The following is a 24,908-nucleotide window of genomic DNA, read 5'->3' on the forward strand; positions in this document are numbered from 1 at the left end:
CAGGTAAACAATGTAGAGCTGGATGGGCTATGATCTAACACAAATTTTTTATCTATTCTGTTTATGTATTCAAGACCAGGTCTCACTATGTTGTCCAAGCCTACCTCAAACTTGCAATCCTCCTGATTTAGTCTCCTAAATAGCTGGGTTTAGAGGCACAGGCAACTGCACCTGGCTGGAAATTTGTACTGCAGAGATGTGAAACCAAGAGAAATTTCTTAACCTGGCTCATTCAGAGAGTGATGATTGAGCTAGTTTTGGAAGGTACTACACATTGAATCCTTACTATTTTCCAAGTTGTTTAGGGCCTTGCTGAGTTGCTATGGTTGGCCTCAAAGTCCCTATCCTCCTGCCTCAACCTCCTGAGTTGCTGAGATTACAGGAGTGCACCAATGTGCTTAGCAGGAAAGTTAAGGGGGAAAAACAGAGGGAGTTTTCCAGATGAAGGGCAGCCAGGAGTAAAGGAATATATGTAGGAACATTGATAGAAATCTTTGATAGCAGGATTAAAAGTTAGGGAGGAAGAGGTAAAATTAGAGAATACTAGATTCTAGAAAGAACATGGATAACCCTGAATGTATTACTATAGATTACCGGGATTCCTTAAGAGTTTTGGGAAAGGATACAGCTTGATTAGACTTATGTTAGATTCATGAACTTGTGGGGAGGACAGTTTGGGGGGATGAGAGAATGGAAGGCAGGGACTGGGGAACCATTAAATATAATTCATTTTATATCCTGAATATAAACTCAAAGATGACCATATGTCCTGGCTGGTCAGAGACAATCCCAGATTACATCTTTGGTCCTACAGTACTTGCATTAGTATCCTTGTCCTGTAAAGTGTCTGGAGAAAAAAAAATATCACCAACATATAACACACTTGCACACATCAACTGACAATTCTTGTCTTTACTATGTGAGATACACCGACATTACATATTTTATTGTATTACACTTCATGTTTTAAATTGTAGTTGCAATTCGTTAAGCTGATTTCATGACACACTACTAATTAGTTCATAACCATGAATTGAAGTTGACCTAGACAACTCCCAGGTCTTCGGAAAGGGGGAAGGGTACAGAATTAAGTTTGGGATATTAAGTTCCAGGCTGCAGTTCTTAAACTTTGGCAGTGCGTCAGAACTACCTGAATTAGTGAAAATGTAGGCCCTACCACATAGTTATGCGTGCCTGTCTGCTTCGTATGTACACTTTTTTTTCGGTTCTGGGAATTGAATCCAGGGGCACCCTACCACTGAGCTACATCCCCCCCAATTCCTTTAGTTTATTATTTATTATTATTATTATTTTGGGCTCATTAAGCAGCACCTGGAACTTGTGATCCTCCCATCTCAGCCTCTCCTGTCGCTGGGATTACAGGAGTGCGCCACGGCGCCAGGTTTGGGATTGCATCTATATGGAAACAGCTGTTAGAACCTCCAATCACAACGTATAAAATGCATACGTATACTCACAGGGTGGAGAATACCCTCAGGAGTTATGCGAAAGCCTGGGAAGGAGCCCAGGCGGGAATAGAGAGCATAGCGTACGGCGCTCGGCGCGTCGCGGTGCCCCAGGCCCTCGCCGACCACAAGTCAAAGCCGCACAGCCCTACTCGGGGCCACAATAACTTGACTAGCAGGACCTAGCCCCCAACCGCGCTCGGACGCGCCACGCGCGACGACCGCCCCACAGTGCCCCGCGTTGCGCACGCGCAGACAGCGGTTCCCGGCGTGCAGCGCGGCGGCCGAGCCGGCAGCGGGCCGCCTCAGGCAGCCCCGCCGGGCCGCCCGGTCCCAAGCAGCGGAGAGGATGGCGCTGAAGCGGATCCAGAAGGTAAGGGGCCTCCCCACCTTTCGACCTGCGCGTCTAAAGCGTCTAAATGAGGGCCGGATGCAACTGCCGCGAAGCGACCGATGACTGGCGCGGCGAAAGGCACTGACACCTGTCTCGGTGGGAGGCAGAACCGCCGCCAGCGCAGCCTTAAAAGGGGTCGACGTGTGCGCGGGGCGGGGTTGGCTCACGTGGGCGGGGTCATGAGTTCGGGTCACGTGTGCGCCCTGCCCAGCAGCTAGAGGCCGGAGGAAAACTTAGACTGGGGTTTCGAAGTTGACGCTAAGTGTTGCGGTTGAATAGGAACTCAGAAGTGGTGAAAAGGGAGAAAGGCCTTCCTGGAGACCTTGATGCTCGGAATGGGGGTGGGGACCCAGGGCTTCTAGAAAGAATACCAGGCTTTTATCTTGTAGGTAACACGGTGTCTTGGTAGGAGTTCAGTACATTATATTATAATTTGGAAAATGCACAGCAGTAGAATAAAAAGTATTTCCAATACTACCCTCTTACCATTTAAACATTTTAGCATAGCTACTTGCAGTCTTTTTCTTATACACACACACACACACACACACACACACTGCATTTTGTCCTACATTTGAATATAACTGTTTTTTGGGGGGAGGACGGGTACCAGGGATTGAACTCAGGGGCACTCAACCACTGAGCCACATCCCCAGCTCTATTTTATATTTTATTTAGAGACAAGGTCTTACTGAGTTTCTTAGTGCCTCGCTGTTGCTGAGGCTGGCTTTGGGATTATGGGTGACCGCCTGGCTATTCATAACGATTTTTGGAGGGGGTCCTGGGGATTATACCCAGGGGTACTTTACTACTGAGCTGTATCCCCATACCCTTTTATTTTTTATTTTGAGACAGGGTCTCACGAATTTGCTGAGGCTGGCCTCAAACTTGCCATCCTCTTGCCTCAGCCTCCCAAGTTCCTGGAATTACAGGCATGCACCCACCGTGCCCGGCTGTAACCATAATTTTTAGCATTTTATCATCCCACCAGTGCATGGCCAGTAAGTAATTTATTTAATTATTACCTGGAGTGGGTGTTAAAAAAAAAAAATAGATTTGGGTGTCAGATGGACCTGAGTTAAAGAATGCAAGGTCACTTCTAATGGAACTTCACAAAAGCACTTAATCATTCCTAGCCTTCCTATCTTACCTATTTACAGAGTTGTCTTGAGAATTAAATAAGATGGTATGTTTAGTATGTGGTTGACATATACCAAGCACTCAACGAATTAACTCTCCTTTATATTATTCTACATTGTTCTTAACATAAATAATGATGTTCTTTACATAAATAAGGATGTAATGAATACCATTTTACATTGAGGCTTAGCTTATTTCTTTCTTTTCTATTTTTTTTCTTTTTTTTAGATGGGTTTTTATTTTTCCATTTGTTTTTTCCTAGGTTCAAGCCATCTTTCTGCCTCAGTCTCCCAAGTATCTGGGACTACAGACACTTGCCCAAATCAGTCTTTTTAAAAATTTATATTATTAGATTTGATTGTTGGAGGTAAAACTGCACAATCTTTAAGAATACAAGAGACACCAGTCTCCCCACTCCTTGGGCAGTGCTGGGGATTGAAACCAGGATATTGTGTACACTAAGCAGATGTTATACCACTCAGCTGTGCCCCTAGTCCTAAAACTCACTTTTTTTGGGGGTACTTCTGTTTGAACCTTGGGGTGCTTTTACCACTTGAGCTACATCACCAGTCTTTCTCATTTTGAGACAAGTTGCTAAGGATCTCACTAAGTTGCTGAGACTGGCCCCGAAATTTGTGATCCTCCCATTTCAGCCTCTCAAGTCACTGGGGTTATAGGCATGTGCCATCTTGTCCCACCCTTTAACTCTCTTTTATAAGTAGTTTTCCAAAAAAAAAGAGATAATTTTAACCAATTGGTCTCTAAAAAGGGTCATCTGTCATCCTAGGGCTTTGAAGCAGATGAATGACATGCTCAGGTCTATTATAAAAAGAGCTTTCTGGCATCATATGACTTGGAATAGGGCATAGGGAGACTTGAGACTATTATGAAAGTCCAGCAATTGCTTTGTCCAAGTTAATGATCATGGAATGGATACCAGGCAAGAACAGTGCTTGTACAGCTCAGCAGTGGTGGGTTTGACAGAACTTGAGGAGGGAGGGGTATGTGTAGCCAGTAAGTAATTTATTTAATTATTACCTGGAAGGGGTAAAAAAAAAAAAGTAGACTTGGGTGTCAGATGGACCTGAGTATAAATACATATACATAAACACACGCATATATATTCTACCCATCCGCCCCTGGTGTGTGGGGGTGCTAGGGATCAAACCCAGGGCCTTTTTGCATGCTATGCAAGTATTCTATCTTCTTCTCTTTATAATGCTAATGGTTGAATCGTCTGTGCACTGTCCTTGATCTTACTGGGTGCTCTTGTTTACCATTATATGCATTAAAAAAATCTGTAGCCACACAGTAGCACTGACAAGTTGGCAAACAAGCGTAATTACAGTTTAACAGATATTAGGACCCAAAAGTGATTTTCCCTGTGCTAGAGCTGAATTTGAATCTTCTAGCTCCTTTCAGTGAGCACAGGAATAATTATGTGAGTGATAGAATAGGTCACATTATTGTTCCTGAAAATGCCAGTTACTGTTCAGAACCCCTTGGTGCTAGTTGGTATCTATCAGTAGGGGCCACTTCTGGCCTTTCAAAAGTTATTTAAGTCCTAATAACTACTTATCATGCCCATAAAGGAGGGACATAGATTCTGGGTAATCTGTGGAGACAAAAGGATGGAGTTCTGGGAAAACCTTGTGAACTGTAGGAGAATCAGCTTGTACTGCTGGCTTTTCCTGCCCCTTACCATTCATATGGTCTGTCCAAGACTTGCTCTAACAGTCTCATCAAAGAGCTCATTTATTCATGCAGCACTACAATGGATGTAAATACATACCCTGCAGAGTCACAGATGAGGTGCTGAGGAGCACAGCTCAGAGATGTAAGCAGAAAGGACTGTTCTGCAGAGATTTCTGTAGCACTTGCAATTTTTAGTATGTCCTCATATGCATGTTCCCCAAGTTCTCTTCTGCTCTCGACTAGTAAGTAATGCTGCTGACCAAACACTTTCCAAGTATAATCCATTTTGTGTTTGAGGAAATGGGTTCATATATATTAGGTAATTATTGAGAACTAACTAGTAGTGTACTGAAGATTCTTTTTTCCCCAGTACTGGGGATTGTACCTAGGGGCACTCTACTAATGAACTGTATCCCTATTCCCCACCTCCCTTTTTTGATACAGGATCTCACTAAATTGGCCAAGCTGTCCTTGAACTTGTGATCCTTTTGCCTCAGCCTTCTGAGTTGCTGGGATTACAGGCATGTGCCACCTTGCCTGGCCCTGGCAGATGTTTAGAAATCAACTCTAGGAGAGAAAGCATTCCTGATGTGTAGAATTTTCAGGCTTCTGTGGGAATACTGCCATCATGACTAATTATATTTAGGGAAGGGGCTGGGATTGTAGCTTAGTGGTAGAGCGCTTATCTCACACAGTGAGGCACTGGGTTCCATCTTTAACACCACCAAAAAAATAAATAAATAAATAAAGTAAAGGTATTGTGTCCATCTATAATTAAAAAAAAATTTTTTAAATAAATAAATTTAGGGGTAAGTGGAGTAAGTAAAGCATGGTTAGACAGTAAGGGGTTTCTAGAATGACCACCATGCCAAAGACATAGTGGTTGCAGGAAGGTCTTTGTAGGTGAGATGGTATATGGCTTATTTCAGGTAAGGAAGAATGTAACCATCCAGGTGTGAACTTTGTGCAGGTACTGGACCCTGGGATTACCTAACATGTGATGGACAGTTACTTTTACAACCTCTGGAAACCCCAAGAAGTCTGTTGGGATCTGGAACCTGGGGAAGAAACGGGATGTTAAGAAACATTCTCAAACATACAAACTAAAGTTTGAGAGTCATTTTCCAAAATATTGGGTCTTGAGGCTCATACTGGGCCAGGGGCATCTTTAGGGATTGTGTCAGAGTTGATATCTCATAAAGGGAATCTAGTCATGGTGTAATTACTAGTCTCCATTGGTGCATAAGGTAGCAGTGTTAAATGTTGGTTTACCATATCCTTGGTCTCTATAATGAAGCCTTAGGACTTGCTAAACACCCAGTAGTGGGCTTTGAAATGGTGATAAGGGAGGTATAGTAGAGAGATTGAAGTACCAGAACCTTGTGCATGATGAGCACTTTTTCTGTGCCACTTAATTCATTCCACTTAATTCATTAGCCCACAGATAGCATCTGACCCCTACCCTTCTCCCAGAGGTTCTCTTGGGGCTCTTCCCCCCACCCCCATTATTGGGGATGAACCTAGTGGTGCTCTGTCACTGAGGTACATCCACAGCCCTACCCCCAATTTTTTTTTTTTTTAAGATAGATCTCACTAAATTGCCAAGGCTAGCCTCTAACTTGCATTCCTCCTGCCTTAGCCTACCCAATAGCTGGGATTACAGGCAGGCACCACATCACCAAGAGCTTCTTGGGGCTCTTTTTATTCTGAGTTCTTGTGAGGTGGTGTCCTCCATCTGAGCAGGTGGGAAGGTAGGCTTGGAGTAAGGCAGATCTATTGGTAACTGATTCCTTGCCCTCCCCTCATCCAGCTCTGTAACCGTGGCTTATTTACCTCACTGCTTTACATTTCATTTTCCTAATTTATAAAATAGAAATGATAATACTTAACTTCTCTGGTATCTTCACAGCTGAGAGTAGGCCCTGGATTGGCCTTGTCTTCATTCACCTCCTAAGGCTTCCCACCTGGAGAAGAATTGTGTCCAGGGGGTTCTGTGGGTAAAGATGACCCCAGGCATGCCTCAGCCTAATCCACTGTCTCCTGTTGTAGGAACTTACCGACTTGCAGAGGGATCCTCCTGCCCAGTGTTCTGCAGGACCTGTGGGTGATGATTGTAAGTATTTTTCAGGGCTTCAGCTAACTCTCCAAATTTATCAGCTGAGCACCTTTTAAGAAAACCAATCTTATTTTTCTTTCATTTTGTCAATTGCTTTTTCATTGAAGGTCTTAATTTCACCTCAGTGTGGCAGGTCAGGTTACACTCTGCTGCCAGAAATCACCCCTCCCTCCACTGAGTCATGAGAAAACCAGTTTGTCCCAGGGCATATAGGCTTCTGTAAAGGGCCTCTGACCAAGTCAGACTTGAGGCACTGATGTAAAAGTTGTTATACAACTAGTTATAGATAAGTATACCTGGGAGCCAAACAGGAGGGCTGATTAAGGGGCAGGATGGCAGCTACATGCCTCTGGTAACTGGAACACAGGTATCTGTTCTTTTCTCACACTTCTGTGCTTCACGAGGGGAAGACTGAAGAAGCAGCTATAAGCAGTTGATTGGGACAGGGGTTAAGAGAAAAAAGCAACACTGGCCAGCCCTGTGCCACTCTTTACAGCCAGCTGGCTGGAGGCTGAAGCCACCCAGCACTAGAGTTTCCAAGAATTCCCTTATCTTCTTTTCTTCTCTCTTCCACTGGTAGGCAACAGCTGTAATAAAATCATAGGGTCCTATAGACTGAAATATGCTTGCGTTCACAGCATCATTATTCAATAGTTGAAAGGTGATGACAACACAAGTGTCCGTCAGCAGATGAATGGATAAACAAAATGTGATCCTGACGTGCACTACAATATGGATGAACCTTGAAAGCATGCTAAGTGAAATAAACCTTGAGGGGAAGGGGAGAGACAAATCTTGCATAGTTCTACTTATACCAATGTCTAAACTAGGCAAATTCTTAGAGATAGAAAGTAGCTGCTGGGCATGGTGGCATCTACTGTAATCCCAGTGTCTTGGAAGGCTGAGGCAGGAGGATTGTCAATTCAAAGCCATGGCAAGGCCTTAAGCAACTCAGTAAGACCCTGTCTCTAAATAAAATACAAAAAAGGCTGGGGATGTGGCTCGGTGGTTAAGCACCCTGGGTTCAATCTCTAGTAGCAAAAAATAAAAGTTCATGAGGGATTACCAGATGTTAAAGGGACATAGATTGTTTCATAGGCATACTGTTTCTGTTTTGGATGATAGAAAAGCTTTAGAAAATTCTCAGTTTCAGTCCCCAGCACCACAAGAGGTGGGGCAGGGGCAGGGGAAGAAAGGAAGGGAGGAAGGGAGGGAGAGGGAAATGGATAGTGGCAATGGTTGTACAACATTGTAGATGCATATAATACCTAATACCACTGGATTGCACATTTAAAAGTTGTATATAAATCTCATATTTTGTTATATATAGTTTACCAGTATCTAATGAAGAAAAATTTCGTGAAACTAGTGGGAAAAAGTTGGGTGGTATTCCATGTGTGCCTTCATGTCCTGGGAAGAGCTGGAGCTCAAAGGAGCCAAGGTTAGGCAGATGAAGCTAGTGAAAGTGCAGGCTCTGAAGGCTTTCTGTGGGAGTTTAAATAATTTTTCAGCAGAGCAGAAATGATTCATTTGCATGGGCAGAGTATGAATATGGCAACAAGCTCCAAAGCCTCCTGACACCTGCTTCTTGCTTGCTCCCCTTTAGTCACTGTTTTGCTTGTATTGTCTTCATAAGCATCTTAGATCTCCATAGCATATTTCCCCTCTGATCTGTTACTTAATATCAAGTTAAACTAAGGTCATAGCAATTGGGCTGGTTCTAATTAACTAGAGGCAGCTTCTTGATACTTAGCTTACATTCTGCTCACCTTGCACTGCAGCCCTATATCAGGAGTCAGCTGTCACTGTTAAAAAGACTAACACCAAGTCCACTTGCCCTAACCAATACCTTGGTGGATGAGGCTCAGACAACCTTGGAAGCTGGCTTTCCTTTCAAGCTTATTTTATGCCTGCCCCATAAACAGATAGCTCCTGTACAGTATCTCTTCTCTATTTCCTCTTTCATCCTCTCTCTTTTGGGGACTTCTGACTGTGTCCTCAAGCCCTGCTCAGCACCCCAGAGGCTATTAGGGGTTAAAATGAACAAAACCAGAAGATCCTATCCTGTAACCAAGAAAGGACCACTTTTATTAGCTACTCATTTGTCATGGGCTCCTATTCTGAAATATATTATCAAAACACTTATTTAGGACTGGGACTATAGCTCAGTGGCAGAGCGCTTGCCTAGCATACATGAGGCACTGGGTTGGAGCCTCAGCACCACATAAAAATAAACAAAGACGTTCTATCCATCTACAACTACAAAAAAAAAAAATTTTAAAAACACTTATTTAATAAGGAATTCTATACTTACTACATTTTTATTAGGCAAACTGCCATCTTAACAATTAACATGAGTTGAGGCTGGAGATTTAACTCAGTGATAGAGCACTTGCCTAGCATTCACAAGGCCTTGGGTTCAATCCCCAGTAGTGTTGTAGGAACTGACCAATTTCAGGGAGATCCTCCTGCCCACTGGTCCACAGAACCTGTGATGATTGTAAGTATTTTTTAGGGCTTCAGCTAACCCCCCAAATTTATCAGATGAGCAGTTTTTAAGAAAACAATCCTACTTTTCTTTCATTTTGTGAATTGCTTTTTCATTGGAGGAAAAAATGAAACAACAGACCTTCCATTAGCATAAGTTGGAATAAGAACAGACGTAAAACAAGTGATATTTTCATTAGCTGAGGCAGTCTTATTACAGATAAAGGTATCTTCTTCATCAGTATTTTGTTGAAATATTGAAACAGGCTCACTGGCTGCCTTGACTATCTTTGGGCTCACCTAGTGGGTTTGGGAAACTTCTCTTTAGTTCTTGCACAAGAACCCTTGCCTTGGTGCCTTCCCGATCCTGCTGTCATGGGTAAGCCTGTGGAATATTTGAACAGGTAACAGGAAACCCAAGACAGGACCAGGCCTGAAACCTTGAGCCATTCTACACCCATCATGAGTCCAAATGAGATGAATTCCCTTGAGAATAATAGGCCTCTCAGGTGCTCTCATAAGCCCAAACCTGTGGTTGTGTAGCCATTTTCCACAAAGGCTCTGGAGTTTTTGCCCTGGGTCACACATATGACTTGGGAGCCTGGAAGGTGAGTATGTGGTCTACTTAAAGATTCCTTGCTGAGTGTATTAGAGCTGCTTTGGGGATGGACAGAGCAATAAAAGTAACCGGGGATCCTTCAGAGGGCAAGAGGTGTGATGTGTAGCAGCTTGGCTGCTGGAAGTCTGGGAACCTAGAAGGAAAAACCAGGAGAGCCTCATCTTATATTGTCACTGAGTCCCCAGAGCACTGTCTGGTGATATGCACAAGAAGACGTGTAGATGTGGCAGCCGTGACAATTGTTGGCAATTGGTTCTTTAGAGAGACTATTTGGAGAAGGCTTCAGAATGGATCAAGGGAAGAACCAGGGAATAGAAGGCACTTATCAAGAGCAATATTAAAAGAGCCCAAAGCCTGGGTAAGGCCTAGTTCTGTGCCAAGAGAGGTCTGAATTATAGTTACTGGCACCTTTGTAGTAAAGAAATTAATCTTGGACTGGAGCTATAACTCAGTGATAGAGCACTTGTCTCAACATACAGGAGGTCCTAAGTTTCATTCCCAGTATTTCAGTAAATAAATAGATATAAAAATTAATCTTGCCCCCAAAAGATCTGAACTTCATCCTCAGCCTCTGGCAAGTGATCTCAAAGATGTCTCACCCAAACAGAGTTTTTGTCTAGAGGCTTTGACCCACACCAACAATGTGATTTAGAGTGAGGACTGGCCATGCCAATAGACCAACTATGTGACTTAAGATGGAGGCTTTGAATCATGCTTGGAGAGACTGGAGATTGAAATCAGACCTGTAGGCACTCAAGTCATTAATCATATGTTTATGACAGAGCCCCAACAAAAATTTCTTGAGTATTGAGGCTTAGGCGAGCATCTCTGATGGGCAATATCTGTGTTTTATCACATGTTGATGCCAAGAGAGTCCTGTCCTCATGAGGAGAGAATAATGGAAGCTCTGCATTTAGACCCCTCCTTTTATTAATCTGTGCCATTTCCCTGTAATAAACTGTCACCTTGAGTACAATAGCCTTCAGTGAGCTCTGGGAATCCTAGCAAATTATTGAACTCTAGAATACCTTTGGTGTCAGAAGTCAGGCAGTCTTGTGTAAACAGCACACTCTAAACTAAGCAGCATCTTTTCAGTAAAATAGACGTGTTATTTGGGGGGGGTCTCATATGTTCCCATCTCTCTTTTGTCTTGTAGTGTTCCACTGGCAGGCCACCATCATGGGCCCGGTAGGTAGTGCTGCTGAGTGCACAGCTTCAGTTTTGCTTCTTATACTTTATACTTAGCACCAGCACTGAATTCTTCCTGTGTCTTCCAGAATGACAGTCCTTACCAAGGAGGTGTTTTCTTCCTGACCATCCACTTTCCTACGGATTACCCTTTCAAGCCCCCAAAGGTGAGGCACCCCCCAACTCCTCTGATGTTTGGACAAAGGACAGCTTGTGATGAAGGGGCCTCTTCAGGTTACAGGTAAAGAGAGCTGTGTATGAACCTTCTCTCCAGGGCCTGTCATTCCAATTCCATGGTTTTAGCCTTCTAGGACTTTAAACTCTGGACTTTGAAAATTAATCCCTGTTGTGAGCAAGGGAGAGTGTGGTGAACAGGCTTCTTGCTGAAGTCTCAGTTTTAAGGATGCTCTTGTTCGAAGAAAATCTGGTGTAAAAGGACTGACTACATAAGCAGAGGGTACCAAGAGTCTGCAAAAGAGGCAAACAGATCCAGAATTACAGAGTACATCTTCTCTGGGGGCTTATAGACAGAAACATCGTTGAAGGTGACATCAAAACAGTGGATCCTCATGATTTGGGTCAGAGGGAGGGAACTTACAATGTGGTCAGGACAAATTTGATTTTCATCCAAGTTGGAATGTACCTGGTTTATCTCAACCTAACATCACAGACATCAGGCATATTCCCAGAGCTGATGGCACCAGAGTTCAATTGTAAAGATCCACATGCCACTCTAATAGTTTTTTATCTTATACTATGTGGGGAAAATAGACCAGGTTTACTCAAGGGCAGTCATGGCAGTAACAACTCAGAATGGCTGCTGCAAGTCAATCTGAATCTCTATAATACTCCTCATTGCTATGGCTAATCCTGGTTAGGTCTGCAGGCTACCGTTTTCTTCTTTGAAGTTGTTTACTTATGGTCTAGGATAGGAATTCTTGGCCAGGATGATTTTGCACTTGCTCCAGGAACATATGGACAAGATCTTGGCATATTTTGGGTTGTCAAAACTTGAGGGGGTTGGTATTGGTATCTAATGAGTGAAGACTGAAGATGTTGCTCAGCACCCTACAGTGTCCAGGACTATTCCCCTTCTCTAACAGAAAATGCCAAGGTGGAGTCATCTGGTCTAGGACCCTGGCAAATCAATTTCCTTTATTAAGTTAGAATGGTAGCTTACTTTCCTTTGCTTTTCACACACAAACCACTCCCTCATTAGAGCCTCAGAGAACAATGCCACTGATAGGAGGGAGAGACCTGGGGTCTGCCTGACTACCCTGCCTCTGCCTGTCAAGTAGATTTCTGGGATCTTCTATTTGCAGGTTGTCTTGCTCCTGGACATACATCCTACTACCAGTGTTGTCCTCACTAACCTGGACTCTATATACAAAGCAAAGCCTGCTGTTCTGAGGTTCACAGTCCTAGGGAGAAATAGAGATATTTATTATGTGAGCTAGTCAGTACTGAGAAGAAACACAAGCAAGCAGAGGTTGAGCTGCCTATCAGCTGTGGTCACACATAGTGGGTACATAATTCACATCACTTTTAACTGCTTTCTTTTTCTGATTGCAAAACTGGAAAAAGTTTGTTATTTTTAAATTAGAGAAGTAACTAGTGTGCAGATGGAAGCCAGCTTGCTGTAGACCCACAGAAGATCACAGTTAACAGCCTGGTGTACATTTCTCCAAGATTTTTTCCATATACACCAATGTATATTTTTATTCTCATTTTAAAAATAAAATGCCAATTCTGTTTTGTGAATGAGGAAGCTAAGTCTAAAGGGGGATGTATATCTCCTTAAGATGACATGGATAATACAAGGTGAAACTCAGACCCAGATATTCAGTCTTTTTAAAAAAAGTTATTTTGAGTTAATTTTAGAGTAAGAAAAGTTGCAAGGACTGGGAGTATAGCTCAGTGGTAGACCACCTGCTTTTCATATTCAAGGCCCTGGGCCTAGCCCCAGCACATTCACAACATATAGCAAACTTACAACAAAATAGCTACAAAAGTAATATAAAGAGTTTCCATGTATTCTTTTTGTTGTTGTTGTTGTTCTAATTAGTTATATATGACAGTAGAATGCATTTTGACACATCATACATAAATGGAGTATAATTTCTCATTTTTCTGGTTGTACATGATGCAGAATCACACCATTAGTGTAATCATACATGTACATAGGGTAAAAATGTCCAATTCATTCTACTATCCTTCCTATCCCCTCCCTTCATTCCCCTCTGCCTAATGCATATTACCTCTATTATTCCCTAGGCACCCCCGTTATTATGAATTAGCATCTGCATATCAGAGAAAACATTTGGCTTTTGGTTTTTTGGGATTGGCTTATTTCACTTAGCATGATATTCTTCAGCTCCATCCATTTACCTGCAAATGCCATAATTTCATTCTTCTTAAGGTTGAGTAATATTTCATTGTATAGATATACCACATTTTCTTTATCCATTCATCTGTTTAAAGGCATCTAAGATGGTTCCATAATTGGGCTATTGTGTATTGAGCTGCTGTAAACATTGATGTGGCTGCATCACTGTAGTATGCTGATTTTAAGTCCTTTGGGTATGAACCAAGGCGTGGGATAGCTGGGTCAAATGGTGGTTCCTTTCCAAGATTTTTTTTTTTTTTTTTTTTTGCTTTTTTTTGGCAGGGGGGGGGGTGCTAGGGATTGAACCCAGAGCCTTGTGCATGCAAGGCAAGCACTCTACCAACTAAGCTATATCCCTAGCCCCCATTCCAAGTTTTCTCCATACTGCTTTCCATAATGGTTGTACCAGTTTGCAGGCCCACCAGCAATGTATTAGTGTACCTTTTCCCCACATCCTCACCAACATTTACTGTTACTTGTACTATTGATAATTGCTGTTCTGACTTGAGTGAGATGAAATCTTAGTTTTGATTGCATTTCTCTAATTGCTGGAGTTGATGAACATTTTTCCATGTGTTTGTTGATTGATTGTATTTCTTCTTCTGTGAAGTGTCTGTTCAGTTCCTTAGCTCATTTATTGATTGGGTTATTTGTTTTTTTGGTATTAAGGTTTTTGAGTTCTTTATATATCCCGGAGATTAGCGCTCTGCCTGAGGTGAATGAGGTAAAGATTTTCTCCCATTCTGTAGGCTCTCTCTTCACGTTATTGATTATTTCCTTTGCTGAGAAAAAGCTTTTCAGTTTGAATCTATCCCATTCATAATTTTACTTATTATGCTTTAGGACACTTATTAAGGAAGTCAGTTCCTAAGCCGACATGATGAAGATTTGGGCCTACTTTTTCTTCTGTTAGGTGCAGGGTGTCTGTTCTAGTGAATAAGTCTTTGATCCACATTGAGTTGAATTTTGTGTAGAGTGTGAGATAGGGGTTTAATTTCATTTCATTACATATGGATTTCCAGTTTTTCCAGCAGCGTTTGTTGAAGAGGCTAACTTTTTTGCAATAAATGTTTTGGCACCTTTGTCTAGTATGAAATAACAGTATTCATGTGGGTTTGTCTCTGTGTCTTGTATTCTGTACCATTGGTCTACGTGGTGTCTGTTTTGGTGCCAATACCATGCTGTTTTTGTTACTATTGCTCTGTGGTATAGTTTAAGTTATGGTATTGTGGTGCCTCCTGCTTCACTTTTCTTGTTAAGGATTGCTTTGGCTATTTTGGATCTCTTAGTTTTCCAAATGAATTTCATGATTGCTTTTTCTAGTTCTATGAAGAATGTCATTGGGATTTTAATAGGAATTCATTAAATCTGTATAATAGTTTTGGTAATTTGGCCATTTTGACAATATTAATTCTGTTTATCCAGGAGCATGGGAGATCTTTCTACCTTCTAAGGTCTTCTTCAATTTCTTTCTTTAGTGCTCTATAGTTTGGTATCAGGTAAAGTTATACATGGAGGGCTGTGCTTGTATCTCAGTGTTAGAGTGCTTGCCTAGCATGGGTAAGGCACTGGGTTCAATCCTCAGTACCACATAAAAACAAATTAATAAATTTTTTTTTAAAAGAACACATGGAAGCCGCCTCCATGTATTTTTTATCTAGCTTTCCCTGATACCAACATCTTATGTTACTGTACTGCTCCAATCAGAACCAGGAAATCAGTGCTGGTCACAGTACTATGAACTAAACTGACAACTTGATCAAACTTTACCAGTTTCTACCAGTGTTCCCCTTGAGCTTCAGGTTCCCAGCACTTACTGTTTAGTTTCTTCTATCATCGCAGTTTGTAATGGTGCTTTAGTTTTTCATAATCTTGATGGTTTGGGAGGCTGGAGATATAGCTCAGTTAGTAGAGTGCTTGCATTGCATGCACTAGGCCCTGGGTTCAAGTCCCCAGCAACACACACACATACACAAAAATACACACACACACACACACACACACACATATAAATAAAATCTTGATGGTTTTAAGGAGAATTAATCAATTATGATGTCAGAAGTCGGTCATTTTGGATTTGTGTGATATGTCCTCAGGATTCGATCAAGGGTAGCATTTTTATCAGACTTACTTGGTAGTCTTGTCAGGGTGTCAAAGTTCAGGAGCGTGATGTCTCTGTGCCTTACCACCTGAATTGGCCCTGGTAGTTTAAGTTTGTAGCCACTGTTTTGCACTTTGCTTATCTGATTCATTGTAAGAGGCTCCTTTTGGGCTCACTTGTTGCAGCTCTGTGCAGGTGTTGCCAATAGCAGCCACTTGGTGCCTGGATATTTTAAATCAAGGTTAAATGTGTTCAGTACTCTGGAGACTTTTCCAGCTTTTGGCAGGGGAGAGGGTGTGTAGTGATAGAGCTAAAATAGCCCCTCAGGATTGGGTACTATTGGTGGTGGTAATGGTAGTGGGGTGGTTGAAAAAGCATTAGCTTGCTTCATGTTTCTCTAACCCACCCTCCAGTCCCCTTTCCTTATGGAAAGACTATGCATTAACTTTAAAGTAACAATTTCTAATCATTAGAATGTAAGCAGCTAAGAATCTTCCTTAAACAGATAAGGATATAGTCCTGTATATCAGTTGGACCTTTTTTAGAATCACTAACTCCCCAAGGAGAAAGTGAAAACATTGGCTATTATTAAAAGACAGAAGTAAATTCTGTGAGTTGGGATTATTTTAACAGGGAAAGATGTAAACTGAAATATGAGAGTGACACTCTACAAAAAAAGAAAGTGCTTCTGTCTTCTTAAAATTTTTCACAGGAATCCAGGCTTGGTGGCACACCTGTAATCCCAGCTTCTAAGGAGGCTGAGGCAGGAGAATCACAAATTCAAAGCCAGCTTGAACAACTTAGCATGATCCTGTCTCAAGATAAAATAAAAAGAGCTGGGGATGTCACTCATTGGCACAGTGCTATGGGTTCAATCCCCAGTACTTCACTTGGGAAGCAAATAAATAATCTGTTTTCATAAGAATTTTCTGACTGTAGAAGGAATCTGGCAGAATTGCATGCTCTTTATAGGAGATATTGAAGCAGATACTCTCCAAGACCCTTTTGAAGTTTGACCTTATTGGGAAAAAAAAAAATCATATGGTAAAAGTTGGTTAAGCTCACATACACACAGCCCCCTTCACCTCATCTTTTCAAATAAGTTCTTATGTTTATTTAGCGTGTAAGAGTCTCCGGGTTTGATCCCCAGCACCAAAAAGCAAAAGCAAAACAACAAAAAATATATTTTAAAGTATATCACACATGCAAAAAATCATGGATGACAATATAAAGGATGCTTCTCACCCACTGTCCAAGCAAAGAAATAGTAATAGAGCATCAGAGCATGGGAAGGAAGTAGAATCATTGCTGCTTCATTGCCCTGCAATTGCTGACATTGCTGGTCTGTGAGGTGTGGGTGGGACTGAGGGGGCAAGCCTTATTCTCATCCTACTCCAAGGACAGTGAAAACTGCATGTGACTTGGAGCACCTTTCACATAAGGGGGACTGACTACAGGCCCCCCATATCAACCCTGGGAACAGCATCACTCCCTATTTAAAGAGAGGATTCTGGTCCCCAGGAAATTCATTTCAAGAAGTAATATGTGGCTATGTTTTTTTCTAGAAGAGATCAAATGGTAGGAGTATGCGCAATGAACACAGTCTTCTTTGTCCCATTGGTCTGGATTTTTCTTTTTTCTCTTCCAAGCATCATCTACACCTGTACAACCACCTGTGTGTGTTTCCTTTTTTCTCCCATGGCATCTCCAAGATGTCACAAAGCTGCATTTGATTTTTCCATCAAGAGTGCATATTGAAAATTTTTCCATTTGAGCATACGAGTATTTTCTGTGTGCTTTTTAAACAGTTGTATATATGTAACACTAATTTCACCAATAATCTCTTGAGAGACATTTGCATTGTTTTATGTGTTTTGCTACAGTGGGTATCCTTGCATATTTGAAATGTGCAAGTGTATTTTGAAGGCTAAATTCTGAGAATGGAAAAACTAAAAGGAGAGAAGAGGGTTTGGAGTATGGCACAGTGGTAAAATACTTGTCTATGATGCATGAGGCCCTAGATTCAATCTCCAGCACGGGGGACGGGGGTAGGGGAGGAAAAGGTCTGTGTCCTGGGCTTATCTGCTGGTGGTGATACATCTTATGTTAACAAAGCATCTATGTTTTATGTGTAGCCAAAATCAATTCTTGGCTAAAATCCAAGTTTTGTCCAAGCTAGTTAGACCCAAATAAGTAATTAAGTAAAGGATGAGGAGTAAATTTTGGCTGTTTCCTGTTGTAACTGTTTCCTCATTATATCCACAATTTGAGTCATTATTTTTTTGCACAGACCTTTGGCTTTCTGAGTTCTTTCCACCACCTTCCTTGTTACTCTTCAGAGTACAGTATTTTGGGGAAGATAATATCAGTCTTCCTGTGTTCAGAATGAGAATCCAACATAAAATAAGTCAGGGGACTTCTTGGGTTACCTTTCCTGTGTCCTATTAGGGATTGGGATGGGCTTCTAGTTCACCTAGGACTGTGTGAGGCCAGTACAGAGCATACCCTAGTATAGCCCAGCAGTAGCTACTTCAGCTTTACTCAGTTTGTTTTCCATATGTCCCCTGTGGCTTGTCTGACTTGGGATCTCTCATTTCTACAGGTCGCTTTCTCAACAAAAATCTATCACCCCAATATCAACAGCAATGGCAGCATCTGCCTGGACATCCTGCGGTCACAGTGGTCTCCAGCACTAACTGTGTCCAAAGGTAGAAACTCTGATGTGTGTTTCATGTGCCCTATCTCATGTGTTTTTACCCACTCACTGACTGGTGACATGGAGGCTCAGGGAGAATGGGCAGCTTACCCAGGTCTCAAAGCCCCATCTAGCCTTGTGCACACATGATGTTCTTGCACTGCAGAGAAGTAACATTAACCAAGCTCAGTGTCCTGTATCTTATCAGTCCTCAGTAGTCAGTCACTATGAGGTGCTTAAGACATCATATAGGTGCAAGAAGAAAATATCAATTTTACTTACACTCTTCATCTAAAAATCAGAAAGACAAATATTGTACTACCTTTTCTGTTCCATCATTTATCCATTCATCCAAAAAGGAACAGCTGAGAATGTGAGTCAGCCTTGAAAGAAGAGATACATGACCTATCCTCAGGCCTCACGATTGATGGAAAATCCTCCCTTTCTAAAATAAGCGATGCTGAACACATGTCTTTGGGTGAGATTTAAAAAACCAGACAAGTAGAAATGCAGATACTCCTCCTAGTTTGGTAATGCCAGCCTGTAATCCCAGCAACTCAGGAGGCTGAGACAAAAGAACCACAAGTTCAAGGCCAGGCTCAGCAATTTAGTGAAACCCTAAGCAACTTAGCAAAACACTGTCTCAAAATAAAAAATAAAAAGGACTGGAAATGTAGCTCAATGGTGAAATTCTGAGTACAAAATAAAAAAAAAAAAAGACAAGAAATGCAGATATTCCCTCTGAACTAAGATGTGCTGAGCATGACCTGTGTGTTTGTGTGTTCACATGAGTCCTGAATATAGTCATTATGGTGGCCTCTCAGGTAGGGAATGGGTGGGATGGTGGGAAAAAAAATCAACTTCCCAAAATAAGCAGAGAGTACACATGAGGCAGTGCAGGTAGCAGAGCTTTGGGTAACCAACCAGGAAAGGTTGCAGAGAGCCTGGGACAGCTGGCAGGGGCAGGCTTTAGAAGGATGGAGAGGGCCTACAGCAGTAGGCATGGTGAATCCAGAGAGACAAAGCACCACCCCTGCATATGGTGCACATCCTTGCCAGGGCAGAACAGATTCTGCTGGGCTGACAAATCCAGGAAACATCCCAATATCCTCCCAAGATAGTTTCCCTCTGAGTTGAACCTAGGAGAAGTATATGCAGGAAGGATTCCAGGGGCAGCCATGGCAAAATGCCAACCTTGAGAGTGTGCCTGAAGCTGAGCTGGCAGACCCAGGACCAGCATAGTCCTAGATATGGAGTTAGGAAGGGGCCCTTCAGCGGGAAGGAAGGAAAGAAGGAAGAAAAGCACTGGAACTTGAGTGGCCTGGAGGACTACATCTCAGCTGAGACTAGCAGAGGGGTTGAGGTGCTCTACCATTTGTAGCTTACGCTTGGGGACCTGTGGTTAGCACTCTGATGAACTCACTGAAGGCAGTTTGTTGGGTGTCCTGGCAGTCCAGAACAAAGCAGGAATGATAATCCTCTCACAGTTCCTTCTGCTCTTCACCAGATCCTAGTGGATGATTCCCTTTTTCCAGAGCCTCTCAGAGCACACTGAATATACATTACAGAGATGAGTGCAAGAGCGGAAGGGTTCTTTGGCTTTGTGATTATAGACCTAGTTAAGAATTTTTACCCATTTACTGGGTATTCCAAGTCTATGACCTTAGAAAGTTACCTGAGTGCTCTGAACTCCAGTTCTCTTAACAGGGCTCCTGGAACCAAACACCAAAGATACATGGTATGGTTAAAAACTGTGGGCATGGAAGATGTCAGAGGCTAAGACCACAGGGGCTTCAGTAAGGGCCCAAGACCATATAGAGGAGGAAGTGTCCTGGAGCAGTGTGCTGAGACTGCATCAAGAAGTTCGAAATACAAACTGCTTCCCAGTTAGAATGTAGCCAAAGCAAATACTTTCATGACTTAAGCAGAATCATTATTAGATTAGGGTGTTGAGGGAAAGAGAACTGCCTGGTCAACTGAAAGCACAAGTTGTTGGGGGCTAACTACATCCACAACTTCGTGGCCACAGCTGACTGACCCTTTCTTTCTTCCCAGTTCTCTTGTCCATCTGCTCCCTGCTCTGCGACCCCAACCCTGATGACCCTCTGGTGCCAGAAATAGCCCACACCTACAAGGCCGACAGAGAGAAGTATGCGTCCTCTTTGGATTGCCTTTGTGCCATGGCTGCCAGTGTTCCCACAGACATCTTCCTGCCTGAGCTGAGCCTGTGCGCACAGTGGATGTGCCCTGGGTGTGGCCTCTTGGCTCTCACTAACATGTCCTTTGACTCTCCTCTGAGGAGAGAGAAGGGGATAAAAGCAGTTTACCCTCCTGGATAGTTCATCAGCTGTCCTACAGAACCCTAAAATATTGTTTGCCACACCCTGCCTTGAGGCCAGCAAAGTCAGTGGTCAGCCAAGAATGGACTCAGAAGAATCTGACAACAAGAAAATTCTGGATTAAATTCTAAGGTTTATGGCATAAGGCAAGGGTTTGTCTGCTTGGACATACCCAGAGTGAGGCTGAAGCCAGTCAAGGTGGTAAACACAGCTATGGTCAGTTTGCTGGGTGCGGTCAGAAGTCAGTAGTATGTTGCTGTTTCACCAACAGACTCTTACTGCCAATTCTTTTTAAACATCAATTACCAGATCCAGAATTCTTACTCCCTTGGCCAGGTACAACCTTGTGTGCTGAAGCATGGGAGTATTTGGCTAGTGGAGCAGGCCCAGAAGACACTACCCTGTGTTAGTCTGTATGTTGACAGTTAGCAAGAAAGGGGCCAGGTGTGATGGGACCCAGACAGCATAAGTGTCATGTGAATGGCACCTGGGAGAGAATATTACTGGCTCTTGTGAAGAATATTTGCAAAGCCAGGTGTAGTGGTGCACACCTGTAATCCCAGCTTCTTTGGAGGCAGAAGCAGGAGGATCAAGAGTTTCGGGCCAGTCTAGGTACTTGGCAGATCCTTTCTCAAAAAACAAAGAGTATCTTCAGAGAGTCTTTTAGTTTATTACTTATCTTCTGTCTGAAGAGATTAGAATGAATTGGGTTTTGTAACATTTTTTCTTGAGAACTTTATAGACCTCATTATTATACTCATTGAAGTCTCCTGGTAGCAATCAAAATAAGTTTTAGCTGATTAAATTTTAAATTGTTTTTTACTTACTTTAACATTTCTTATGAGCCCACTGATGTAATTTAGTAGCAGAGTTCTTGCCTAGCATTCACAGGGCCCTGGGCTCATTCCCTAGCACCACAGGGGGGGGAAAACAAATTATTATAAGCTATTTTAGATATAACAAAAGGCATTTTTTTCAGTGTGTCCCCTAACTACAAATCTCTAATTTACAGTCTCATGGCATCAGATTTCATTACAATAATGAATATAAATGCACATACCTAGATAACTCTCACTGGTGCCAGGCCTGCTCCATGTACTTTATATACAGACTTGTCCAGTCGTCCCCTCAAACAGATAGTCTTTTTATGGTGAACATCCAAGGAGATGAGGGCACAAAGAGGTGGCCCAGCTGCAGAGGGTGGTGCTGATTCACACACAAGTGACAGGTTCTAAAATTTGTGTTCTGGACAGCCTGGAACTATTCCAAGCTGAACCTTGAGTATCTTCTGCATCCATATTGAAGGACAGGAGAGAGAAAGGGTAGAGATTTGCTGCAGTATTACATCTTCCACAGCAGATAGTTAAGAAGGATCAACAGGACTCACCAAGTAAGAGGGTTACAGCCATGACTGAAGTGTTCCTGCTCCAAGGAAAGTTTTTATTTTTTAATTCATCCATCAGTCCTGGATGTTTGACAAACAGCAGCATTTCCCCACATCAGTCATGTTCTCTGCTCACGTTGAAGGGACATGACCATTTCAAGTGAGGGTGTCACTCCCTCTGCTTTTTTCTTCCAGGTACAACAGACTAGCAAGAGAGTGGACACAGAAATATGCTATGTAAGTGCCTCGGAGGTTTCGTGGGAGACATTGTTCAAGAGAAGCTGGCCAGGCAAAGAGGTCTTCCTGTGAAGCTCTGAGCTGTCAATTAAGCCACTGACAGAGTGCCACCCGTTCTTCACACATATGTGGGCCACCCACTTTCTTTGGCTGCAGCATGTTGGTGCCATTCTCAGCCATGGTGGCTTTGACAATGTCACATCTTTGATGCCTAATCAGCAACCATTGTAACTATGATCCACAACCTTTCTGGTTACACTGGAATGGGTCGGTCTGCCCCAACTCATCTGCTCGTCTCTGGGAGGCCAGTCCCTGCATGCCTCCCCTGCCTGGCCTCAAATGGTGCTGCTGCTCACTATGGCACCACATGGTGGCCTAGCCTGGCCCCTCACTACATGCCCTTTGCCTTTAGAACTCAGTGTTGTCCTGGATGCCCAGGACAGAGTGGGCTTCCTTGCATCCTGTCTGCTGCAGAATCACATCCCAAGGAGTCTGAGTGCATCCTGGAGGCTCCCAGGAATGGGACAGCATCACCGGAAAGCGGATGTCTCATTCTGTGGTTTCTGCCGTCTTCCTCTGCAGTGCCACATGCTGCATATCTCTCCTCACACCAAGAAGCAGCGAGTGGAAAATGTCAGGATATAAAGCACATAACACCCTCCCTCATGAGAGATGACTGTCTTTTTTAGATGCAAGAGCAAAATTATGAAACCATAGTGAGATTTGGGTTATGCTTTTCTATGTGATGAGGTTTTTCCCTACCTCCACCTCCTCCCACCAGGATCCTATACAAAGTCCAAGTGTAAGCCATTTGCAGACTAGAACACAGGGAGGGGTAGAGACTCAACTGTAAATAAAAATGCAATTCCCTTAAGAGTCTAAATAATAGTTGATATTTAAGTCTCCTTCCCCCACCCCACCCCCCGGCAGAACTGAAGATATGAAAACTTGACAGGGTTTTCAGAGCCTTAATTAGAATAGTCTGTTAAGTACCTGGCTTCCTTGCTTGGCTTTCTGATTGAACACATTTTAAGGTTTGACTTTCTGATTGAACACATTTTAAGGTTTTGACTTTAGAGCTGACAGCTTTTGAGATTAGGTGACTTAGGAAAAGGCATGAAAGGGATTTCAAATAAAACCTCCAAAGAAGGAGGAAAGATGAAGGGCTTCAAATTTCTAAATCCAAATTTAGTTTTTTCCAAGTTGGTTATTCCATTCTCACAGAGTGATGCTTGAGTGATTCAGAACAGAAGCAGAGCTGGGTTGTGCACACCTGCAATCTCAGTGTCTTGGGAGGCTGAAGCAGGAGGATCACAAGTTCAAGGCCAGCCTCAACAACTTAGCAAGACCCAGTCTCAAAAAACTTTAAAAGGGCTGGGGACCTAGCTTAGTGGTAGAGCACCCCTGGGTTCAATAACCACTACTGCTAGAAGTAAAGAACAGGGCAGCGAAGAGTAAAACTGCAACCAAAAGGCCAGGAAAAACCTCTGAGGGCAATTGGAAGGTCTACAGATCTAGAACTTGGGGTTAACCAAATATGACTGTGGGAGTTTGATTTGTTCCTGAAACTCCTAAGTTGTAGCTGCAACCTTATTGCCAGATGTTTTGTCAGTGAGAATACCTTCCTGAGGTTATTCATGTCATTTCTCCTTTTGCAAAAGATGGAGTAGATGGAGCCTGGTCTGCATTTGCCTTTTGGGGGTTTCCATTTAGGATTATCCTGTTATCATAAAGCTTCTTTTTGGGTCCTATGGTTCTTGTTCCTTGCTTCTCACCATGGTTAGGGTTGCCTTCTTAATTTCTCTTTGCTACCCCTTTGGTCTTTGCTTAAACAGAACAGTAAGTCTTAATAAATGGTGAAGTCTTGGACATCTTTACCAAGATGTCCTTCAGAAAGGATGTTAATGCAGGCTCTGCTAAGCAGCAATGCCATGCAGTGTGTGAAATTGTGTACTTCAGTTCAGCATCACAGAGCATTTTGCATATAATGGTTTATGTAGATTAGGAAGTGGAGAATGATTCACATGTTATAGGCAGGTCAGAGGGGAAAATCCAGACCCAAACTGGTGTCAGGGATGTGGGTATCCACATTCTGGATTTTCAAGCATAATAGTTTGAAGGAACATGGATTTTCTGCATCCAGTCAAAATTTCCCAAGCTTCCCCTCTCTGCTCGAGATAGGTAGTAGAGAAAGTAAAATCAGCCCTTTGTGGATTCCCAGTAAAAATCTTGACTCATTGTGAATCTTAAGTGGGGCTTTATACTTGCTGACCCCTTGGACAGGTATGTTCTTGAGAAATCCCCTTAGGTTCTCTCCCAATGAGCTAGTCATCCACTTGTCATGCCTTCCAGGGCTCAAGTCAGCCTGGAAAACACTCCTTGGGTCAAAGCTTTGTTGTAACATTAACTATGGTGTGGGGGCTCCTGTGTAACCCACATCTTCAGAAATCATGCTTCCAAGGCAAGTCCCTGGTTAGCAACTGGACAGCAGATCTGAAAAGTCAACTGTGGGGTAATGTGTTTAAGTCAGGGAGATGCATTTATTGTATCTAAGGATTGAAGCTAGGGGCACTTAACTACTGAGCCATATCACCACCCCTGTTTATTTTTCATTTTGAGACAGGGTCTTACTGAGTTGGTACCTTGCTAAGTTGCTGAAGT

General features: G+C 42.7%; 2 protein-coding genes across 8 annotated transcripts in view; one reads left to right on the forward strand and one right to left on the reverse strand.

Annotated features, from left to right (window-relative positions):
- Urgcp (upregulator of cell proliferation) overlaps positions 1 to 1,940 on the reverse strand; it is a 47,573-nt gene extending 45,633 nt beyond the window's left edge. Inside the window, exon 1 of one of the 2 annotated variants that reach the window (XM_076836413.2) lies at positions 1,857 to 1,940. The gene's annotated coding sequence lies outside the window, so the exon portion shown is untranslated. Of the gene's footprint in view, positions 1 to 1,478 lie in introns of both variants that reach the window. The other variant, XM_076836400.2, reaches the window with a different exon arrangement.
- Positions 1,739 to 23,121, forward strand: Ube2d4 (ubiquitin conjugating enzyme E2 D4). 6 transcript variants are annotated; one of them, XM_076836446.1, is made up of 9 exons: positions 1,751 to 1,839; positions 2,716 to 2,861; positions 6,745 to 6,808; positions 11,074 to 11,105; positions 11,195 to 11,272; positions 18,195 to 18,300; positions 20,343 to 20,436; positions 22,206 to 22,247; positions 22,660 to 23,121. In XM_076836446.1, the coding sequence occupies exons 4-9, from the start codon at positions 11,097 to 11,099 to the stop codon at positions 22,934 to 22,936; spliced, it is 606 nt and encodes a 201-aa protein (XP_076692561.1). In that variant the 5' UTR covers positions 1,751 to 1,839; positions 2,716 to 2,861; positions 6,745 to 6,808; positions 11,074 to 11,096; the 3' UTR covers positions 22,937 to 23,121. The 6 variants fall into 6 exon arrangements, with proteins under 6 accessions (XP_076692550.1, XP_076692583.1, XP_076692586.1 ...); XM_076836435.1 differs by lacking the exon at positions 2,716 to 2,861 and having other exon boundaries at positions 1,739 to 1,839; XM_076836450.1 differs by lacking the exon at positions 11,074 to 11,105.
- The last annotated feature ends 1,787 nt before the right edge of the window (positions 23,122 to 24,908 follow it).

The sequence above is a fragment of the Callospermophilus lateralis genome, chromosome 1 (assembly GCF_048772815.1).
Source record: "Callospermophilus lateralis isolate mCalLat2 chromosome 1, mCalLat2.hap1, whole genome shotgun sequence".
NCBI lineage: Eukaryota > Metazoa > Chordata > Mammalia > Rodentia > Sciuridae > Callospermophilus > Callospermophilus lateralis.